We start from the raw sequence: 9,864 nt of genomic DNA, 5'->3' as shown, positions 1-9,864 counted from the left end.
AAAATTCAATTTCCTTTCTCATTTACGCATACTCCTCTTGGTTTCCTTCTCCCTCAACCATCACTCTCCGAATCTCCAGTTTTCATTTTCCCTTTGTTGAAATTTTGTAGACTTATAATTTGGAGCTTTTGAAATGGGGATTGACGTTGATTTAGCAGCTAGTAAATTTCGTTTCACTTATTGATTTAGTTTTGTGTTTCAAATGTTGAATTAGTGAATTGTGCCGTTTTAGTTTTGTTCAGTGCCTTAAATATAAATTTTTGTAGTTATTTTGTTAAGAGTTGAAGCATGTGGTGATATGTACTGTGTTTTTATATGTATGTGTGTTTTGTTCAACTCTCCGTTAAAAGTATAGGAATATGACTTTTGCGAATTGCAGGAAACAACAGACTGGTTCGCTTGCTAGCTGTATCCTTGGCATGGGCGACATTGGAAATATTATATCAGGTAATAAAATCATGAAAAGATTATGAAATTTGATTAGAAATAGAAGAGCTAGAAATAACCATTTTAATGTATGTTAATTATATCTTTATCATTTTGTAAGTTTCATTTTGCAGTTATGCAAATATAACAACTCATTATGTTCCTCAGTGGGGTGGCAAAATGTGTAGCGGGTAACAGATAATTCCCATCCTGACTCAATACCCGCCGGGTATTGAGTACCCGCTACCCGAGGATAGCTAGAAACGGTTTAATTTTAATTAATTATAATAATACTACCCGTCCCCATCTTCATCCATTTTATTTGCGCACGGCGGATCTACTTGGTGGCAATAAGGGGCAATTGCCCCACCTCAACATATTTCACTTATACTAATTTGTTAATTAATTTTTATTTTTTTTAATTTCCTTTATAAATGTCCTGCCTCAAACTTCTAAAATTTTTTCATGTATTTATTTTTGCCCCTGTTAAATTGAATTCTTGTCTCCGCCTTGGGCACACACATATATTAATATACATACAACGTTATTATAAACATGTGTTCTTATATATATATATATATATATATATATATTTATAGAGTCACATTATTCACAAATCCACTCTTAAAGACCGAACCACCGAACCACACCAAATTAGGGTTTTTAGATCTAGTTTTTTATGGATGAGAGACACAAATTTATCAATTATTTTCGCCTACATCACAAGCCTATTTTAATTCATCCGAAGTTAATAAGTCACACTAACATGTTACGAAGATTTAACTTCATTCCAGTAGGTTTTTACTTCATTCCAGTTGGTTTTTACTTCATTCCAGTAGGATTATTACTTCATTCCAGTACGTAAATGCGGTTTCGCCGTCGCGTGCCGTTCTTTCTCTCTACAATATCTATCACCACCACCACAACGCTGATATGGTGTAATAAACACATAGAATGATGTAATAAATTATTGGAATGAAGTATGTGTAGAAGCATTTGAAGTCCTACTGTAATGAAGTAAAAACCTTATCCAATGAAGTAATAACGTTTCTAAATGAAGTAATAAACACACTTGAATAAAGTGCATTTTTAATGTAAATAAAGTAAAAACTCAGGTCAATGAATTCAAATGAAACATATGTTGAATCATTTCAAAACCTTCTGGAAGAAAGTAAAAACATGTTGTAGTTTCAAGGTATTACGAACGGAATGAAGTAATAAACCTATACAATGAAGTAAAATGGGCTTGTAATGAAGACCGAAAAATTTACACAGCAGCACATCTCATCAAAAAAACTAGATCTAATGGCCCAGATTTGGTCTCTAGTTCGGTCTTTAAAATTGGTTCGACATTGATCACAACTCTATATATATATATATATATAGGGTTGTGATCAATTGAGATTTTTTAGCCTAACTGAGAATTGAGATGCATTATTAGCCACTCATTTTTATTTAATGAGTGGTCCAGAATTTACCACATAGAAAATATTTTTACATTAATTAATTGTGAAAGGGCAGAATGGTAATTTCATCATACATTTTATTTAATAAATATTTTTTTATTTTTTTAAAAAAAATTAAATTTTTTTTTCGTTTTTTTATTTTTTTTATTATTTTTATTTTTTTTGTCAACTACATATACAATTCATGTCAACTACACACATATAATGTCAACTACATATACAATTCATGTCAACTGCACATATATAATGTCAACTACATATATGATTCATATCACCTATACACATATAATGTCAACTATAAGCTGTTGACATTTGATGTGCAGGCTATTGACATTTGATGTGCAGGGCTATTGACATTTGATGTGCAGGCTACACATCGTAGTTGACATCGCGTGAAAATTAAAAAAATTAAAAAAAAATTTAATTTTTTTTTAAAAAAAATTTTAAAAAAATAAAAAAATAATTTTTTTTAGTTGTTGACATTTTAATACGAGTTGTTGACATTTGATATTCTGGCTATTGAAATGAAATGACGATAATACCATTAGTTGATATAATCTACTTGTAGTTGACATTTCAAAATGAGTGGCTGAAAATGCATCTCAATTCTCAATTAAGCTAAAAAATCTCAACCTAACAAGACCCTATATATATATATATATATATATATAGGGTCTTGTTAATGTCCTATTCTATCATTAGATTTAAGTTCCAATTTAATTTGGATCATTGGATATGCGAGATGAACGACCCGGATTTGATTAGTAATTAAGCATTCCGTACTTCATTATTTCGCCTATTTCGTGCATTATGAGGGCGAATTAGTAATTTGATATTCTCAAATCTGAGGAAAACGAGGAGGCGCGAATTTACGGGATACGCCCACTGATTTCCATCTACCGCCTCACTCATCAAAAACCGCATTTACTCCCCTTCTCTCTCCATAATCGTTCTCAAATCCAATCCGACTTGCAAAACCCTAGCCGCCGCTGACATTGTGTTCCGTGATTCAAGCGTTTTTTCAGTCGATTTGCATTCTTCTGGTCTGTTCCGAACATTACTCCACCGCATTCTAAGAAGAGGTAGGGTTTTTCGATTGTTAATGAACTGCTTCAATTTTCGAGTTTGAACAACCATTTCTCCATTAATCATATAGTCTCTGCATTATTTTAGTATGTCAATGCATTATTTTCCCTATATGAGTACATTGTGAATGTTGTTGCTGTTGTTTTAGATTGTGAAAGAGTAAATTGAAAATGTGTTTGTTCATTATATGTCAAAATCGCTTCATTATTTTACAAGTGTGCCTACATTATTTTAATATGAGAATGCATTATGGTCATTTCTGGTTTCAATTGGCAGATAACAAATGCGATATTTGTGTATTCATTAATTCATATAAACACTGCATTGTTTTCATATGTCAATGCACTGTGTTCCTATATCCTTGAAAATGTGTTTGTTCATTACTGTATATAATATCTTCATTATTTGTGAATGTGACAACATTAATTTAATATGTGAATCCATTATGGTTATTCTTGTATGGTGAATTTATGGTCGTGTGCCAGTCAAATGGTCAGTGTGTGAATGTAATACAGGTGTGTTCATTATTTCTTATAATCTGGTCATTATGGATATATTGAGATGCATTACAAGTATGGTGTCAACCATCATGGTGCTGTTGTTTTAACAACTTCGAAGCGCTAGATGACTGCTCGTATGCCCAACGGTTGTGACATCTGTATTTTACATATCCATCCTCTAATGTGCAGGAGAAGAACAGGACGGGGGCTAGAATCAAAAAGCCAACTTTAGCTGCAAGGTCGCCGTTCAATGAGAGGGCTGTCAGACTCACAGCCAAGGCCAACATAGTTGACAGAGAATTGTATTACTGGGTGCTAAGCACAACAACCACAAATAAGTAAGTTTGGAAATTTTGCTCATAAGCTAGTTAACAAATCATTAGTTGTTGTTAAATTGTTAGTTGCCTCTCAGGGACGACGTTGTCTACAAGGACAGTTTCAAAGAAACATTGCATGGGGAGTTCCAATCATTAGCTCCATTCAAGAGGGTCAGCCCTGCAATTGTAGACACATGGTCTTCTTATTTGAACAACATGGAGCAGCTTAAAGCGCCAGAGACAGTGTCTAGGCTGTTCTTCTCCACGAATCCTTGTGTGAGTGATCTACGCTATAAACTCATGCGCAACCTAATGAGATACTATTAAATAACTAACTAGTTGTCCAAATAATTTCCAGAAGAAAACCGTTGTCGACGCTCCGACGGAGTGGAATGCGAAGCAAAAACTAGATACATTCTGGACCAGGCTCTTTGGAGAAGCGCTAGGAATGAGTATCCTTCAGTGGGAGACATTTGATATGGTGTGTGTTCCTTTGAGCATTATTCGGCAGAAACTGTGTATTATTTGGCCGAGTATACATATAACGATATCATTATTTGTACATTATTTATTGAATCCAACTGACCCATACTGAATTAGTTGTAATGAAAATAATCCGTCATTGTGCAGATCTTTTTCCCAATATGGGGTGCAGCGCAGGAATATGTGATATGTTTTGATTTGCCTGACGGGAAAATGAATATCATAGACCATAGCTTCCCAGAACCGGACGCATCTGTTGAAGCAAAGTACGGCAAGACACCATTTCTTCTGGTAAGTAATAAGCTTACTACAATAGGCTGCCTTATGATTGAAATAATTCATATTAGAAAGAACTTAACCATTTTATTTGGTGGTGCAGAAAAAGTTCTTTTCTGAAGCACTAACGAGGTGCAAAGTTCCTAAGATGGCAGCCCAGGTGAGAAAGTGCCGAACACACGTGGTCACCATGCCGTGGAGAAACAGCAACCTCATTGATGAGGGAAGGATCTATGTCATGCGTCACATGGAAACTTATTTTGGAGAAAGTGAGAAAGACTGGGAATGTGGTCTCGGTCCGAGTGGAACTAAAAGCGTTGAGATGTTCCGCATCAAATATGCAAGGACCCTCTTGACATGTATTTACAACACTAGAGGCGGTGACAACCAGAAGAAGGCGACTCGTTTTTGGAAAGAGAAGCCCGCGAAATTCAAGTTTGAGAATTGGGTCGACCTATACGGTATTGAGTGATGTGTGGTATGCATTATAGAATTGGTGATGGGACAAATATTGGCAGCGTTTAAGCAATCTATTGAATTTTATGGTTATCTTATTATTTGTAAAGTACAGTTTTTCGAACATCCATTAGTATGATTTTTGGGACCAAAACGCGTCTGCCATTGTGTTATGTTTTTCAAATCTTGTCCAAAATAACAACACAACACTCCATAATAATATCAAATAAGTACATAATAACAACGACGCATTCCACATATACGCAATGTATGGACGTCAACTAATACGAAACATCAAGAAAGATATTGTGCATTCTTCACGAACCCGATTATTTGTCAATGCATTATTTGTTATCTGCCTTCATTTAATCTTATAGTCCATGCATTCTTTTAGTATGTCAATGCATTATTTTTCCTATATGATTACGTTGTGAATGTTGTTGATGTGGTTTTAGATTGTGAAAGAGAAAATTGAAAATGTGTTTGTTCATTATATGACAAATAATCTCTTCATTATTTTGCAAATGTGCCTACATTAGTTTAATATGTGAATGCATTATGTGCATTATGGTCATTTCCGTTTTAAATTGGTAGATAACAAATGTGATATTTGTTTATGCACTAATTAATATGTGAACCGGATTTGTGCATTGTATGTTTTACTATGTGCATTATTTACCTTTTTTCATGCATTACTTTGTGCATTATTTGATTTAATATTTACATTAGAGGCACTTTATAATGCAAATGCGTTTTTTTCATAACCTGTCGTCTCTACTCAGTAGGTGTATTTTTCGTACTTATCATATGCATTATTATGTTAAGTTGTTTCATCATGTGTTCAATATTACAGCATTATTTAGAATCCGAATTACATTTGTTGTGATAAGTCTAAGCTGTAGTTGAACACGGCTAATGTGCAACATTGTCTTACAATAAAAATGTAATTCCTGAGTTTAGTTATTTTTTATGAAACGGAAAAATGTAACAAACCAACAGAATAAGAAAATAGACGCCTATTGAAAAATTATCCGGCTACATTAATCCATAAATTACACCGTACTCTTACCCTTCCCCAACTCTTTCTCCATCTCCCTCTCTTTAAGCACAGGACAATTTCTGGAGTCATGGTGGCCCATCTCATCGCAACCCTTACACCGTCTTTGAGGCCGACTAGCATCCTTTATAGCCTTTTCCCTTTTCGAAATCAGTCGGCTCTTTGAGCTGCTAGCATGCCCCTTGGTCTTGACAACATCCGGAGGATGAACCTCAACAACTTCAGGCCGAACCATGCCATAGAAATCTTCAATCATTCGCCTTTTTTCAGTTGCTGACGTTGTCGGATTCCCAGCTTCCAGAGAGTTAGCAAGGTCTTCAACACCGCCTACAAAGGCCCTTAGCAATTCAATGTCTCCCTCAAACCGCCGGAGGAAACCATAGAACAGAGAAATGCCCTGCTTTGACAATGCTTGCCTATCATCCACAACAGACCTGGTAGAAATGTCCTCCTGTATTTCCCCATGTACCGCCTTTGCTAGCGGAGTCTTCATCCATCTACTCTGGCAGTATTTTTCTGGTATTTTCTTCAACTCATTGTTCCTGAAAATGAAAAAAATATGTCTGCACAAATATCCATGCCTGCCAAAGAGTTTGCATTCGCAATAATATGACTCATCACTCCTATCATGAGTCACCAAATACGCTTTGCGATTGCTATCCCCAAGCTTGTATGTGTCAACAAATTCAGATGAAGAAAATCCTAGCACGCGACATCTATCATTACCCTCAACGATTTCTTCCTGTATTTTTCTGAACATCGTATCGGTGTAAAGCGTCGAAGCATGTTTCTCAAACGACAAGGTAGTCGCCAAAATGGGCAAAGCAGTGGCATCGTGGTAGTCTAACGCCGTCCTACTGTTACGCTGAAAATCAACAGCATGGTTGAAATTCAAGTAGAACTCGGCTATGTTCGCACGGGGCTTCAAAAATCTCTTGTAGAAACTGTTCTCCGATTCGGAAATGGATGTTGTCCTAATCATCGAACCCAGTGGAAAATCTCTAAAATATGCCGGTATCCAGAAATGTCTGTGTTCGTACAATGACTTAAACCAGTCAATGTCTTCCAACCCATGACTTTCCACAACTCTTTTCCACTCCTCTTCAAATTCGTCAGGCTCAAGCAGATCGGACCAAACGCATGCACTGAATTCCTTCTTGAAAATTTCATCCCTGAGCAACCTATTTGGGACCTTGGTGGACAACTTGTGCATTATGTGCCACATACACCATCGGTGACGCGTGCCAACCAAAACCTCTTCAATGGCTAATCTCATTCCATTGTCTTGATCTGTCACGATCATCTTCGGTGCTATGCCCATGCATTCAACAAAATGTCTGAACAACCATCCAAACGCCCCTGTTTTCTCATTGCATACCAAGCCAGCGGCAAAGGTTACAGAGCTTCCATGATTGTCCTTTCCCGTGAAAGGACAAAATATCATGCAATACCTACATAAACAATCGTTTGCGTGTCAACAACTAAATCCAACTAATATATAATGAATCAGAAACGGAATCGTAATGTACAAATATGTACTTGTAATGCACTTGATATAATTACCAAATAGAATCAAATCTAATCCGACTAATGCAACTGTTAAGCTAATATAATGAATCCAAACGTAATTAAAATGCACTTACTATTGCAGCAACATATATACCTGTTTGTGTTATAGGTGGTGTCAAAGGCTACAATGTCACCAAACATATGGTAGTTCCGTTTCATTAAGCCATCACACCAAAACAACGCAACCAACTGGTTGTTTTCATTAACCTCATAATGATATGTGTACGACTCAGACATCTCCTTCTTTTTCACCATGTCGTCCAATACCATTTGCACATCGAAACCATGCGCATATGCTTTAATGTCGCGTGACACATTTCTGATGTCACCGACCGTACAACCTACGAGGTCAAACCCACCAAGAGTTTCTTTCAAAACCTTAAATGTCAATGTGGGTCCAATATTCGCTTTTGAACAATCAAGTATGAATTTCTGGTGAACGTCATCCAAATGACGGTTCACAGACATAAACTGCTGATGCTCGAACTCAACCATCTCATGGTTATGAACCTCGTTGAAATCATGTACCATATAACCTGGATGTCCATTATCAGAGAAATACTTGAAGGAAATACTAGCTTTACAACCACATCTCTTCGATAAGCGTCGGCGCTTCATTGAGAAACCGAAACGTGCATTCAACTGGTCATCGTCGATGGACTTCTTATGGCCCTCCCTATTGCATACGACGTAATACCACGTTGTAACTTCGTCCACCTTCCTCACACCTTGTTTGCGCGTGTCAAACCCAACGGCCCTAGCATACACATCATAAAATGCGAGAGCAAACTCTAATGATTCGAACCTCTGACCAACTACAGGCTTTATCTGCTCAGAACATGCAGGCACAACGCGTCCTGTTTACAAACACGAAACAATATACATGTTAAGCTATAGATGCATTATATGAAATATAGTATACATTATATAACATAAAACAGTGCATTACATAAGCATAATTATACATTACATGTATTATTTTTCATAACTAATCATTCGATGTTAAACCAACGTAAATGTTTTGAATCGCATATTATACCACAACCTGGGCCCAGAAATCGGCAACCCTACGGGGAAGATTGAAAGCCAATGTCACGTGAAATAACAAAAACTATAAACTTGAATAAACCGTAGCAACAACAAAACCGTTAAACGTCTAAATTTATTCAATAAACCAACACCCAAGCACACAAACATGAAACAATATTTCGCTGAGTTAAACATATTGGGTCGTGCGGCTGAATTACACATAACAGTTGTTAGAAACTGCAATATTAAACAACAAATCAGCAACCAAATCATGGTCCAACAAATTTTTCCCAGATTATAACAATTGACAGCAACCAATTCAGTTCACATGGGCGAAAATTGCAATATTACCTTCTTCCATTGATACTTGAAATACCGGGGATGAACCGTATTCGTAAGATTTGGATTCATAAAATCGATTCAACAAAGATTGATCGTCGATTAGCAGTAAGCAGTCGGCTAAACGCTGGAATATGGAGCACGCAGTGGACTAAATCTGGAAAAGATTTGCTGCAAAACTGCAATAAGCATTGAGGGAGGTATTCACGCCACTTTCCATAACTAACTACAACACAGAATTTCAATTATACCCTTCTCACGTAAATAATGCATGCAATCTGATAATTAGAATCAATTATTTTGGCCATTGGATCGGCTCACATAAAGGGTGGAGATTAAGAAGGAGATTGGATTTAATAGGTGAAAAGGATTTGAACACAATCATATATATATATATATATATATATATATATATATATATATATATATATATATATATATATATATATATATATATATAGGGGCACTTTATTCTCCTTTTCACCTCTTACATCCTTTTTCCTTCTTAATAATAACCGTTAGATCTAGGGAATCGACGAATCATATTGTTTCACATCATCAACCTCCGTGTTGCATTATACAATGGGGCTGTATGCATTACAGGGGTAATATTGACAATTGACGGAATATGAACCGCCATATTTGGGAACAAGCGGCTTTCACGGGATTTGAAACAATCCCATTCTTCTTCTTTCCTCATTCATTACACCACAACCCATAGAACTCCTCCCACTCGCTCCACTACCAAAACCCTAGAAATCTCCCTCGACAGCTCCGCATGAAGTTCGAGCATTATACGACCAAAATTGAGGAGGAAATTACTATCCAAGTTAACATCTACTCCGAAACAACAACTCCTT

The 9,864-nt window shown here is 36.2% G+C and overlaps 2 protein-coding genes across 2 annotated transcripts; one reads left to right on the top strand and one right to left on the bottom strand.

Annotated features, from left to right (window-relative positions):
* LOC121760177 lies at positions 1–5,164 on the top strand. The gene is made up of 7 exons (XM_042155801.1): positions 1–161; positions 380–447; positions 3,668–3,816; positions 3,891–4,071; positions 4,154–4,276; positions 4,426–4,569; positions 4,658–5,164. Exons 1-7 carry the CDS (start codon positions 134–136, stop codon positions 5,024–5,026), a joined length of 1,062 nt encoding a protein of 353 aa, XP_042011735.1. The 5' UTR covers positions 1–133; the 3' UTR covers positions 5,027–5,164.
* Positions 5,165–6,062: 898 nt separating this feature from the next.
* LOC121760530 (protein FAR1-RELATED SEQUENCE 5-like) lies at positions 6,063–9,026 on the bottom strand. Its single transcript, XM_042156184.1, has 3 exons — positions 9,017–9,026; positions 7,731–8,493; positions 6,063–7,518 (listed from the first exon to the last, which is right to left on the bottom strand). Exons 1-3 carry the CDS (start codon positions 9,024–9,026, stop codon positions 6,063–6,065), a joined length of 2,229 nt encoding a protein of 742 aa, XP_042012118.1.
* Between the last annotated feature and the right edge of the window lie 838 nt (positions 9,027–9,864).

Source organism: Salvia splendens, chromosome 13 (assembly GCF_004379255.2).
Source record: "Salvia splendens isolate huo1 chromosome 13, SspV2, whole genome shotgun sequence".
Taxonomy (NCBI): Eukaryota; Viridiplantae; Streptophyta; class Magnoliopsida; order Lamiales; family Lamiaceae; genus Salvia; species Salvia splendens.
This window is presented reverse-complemented; position numbering and strand designations above follow the sequence as displayed.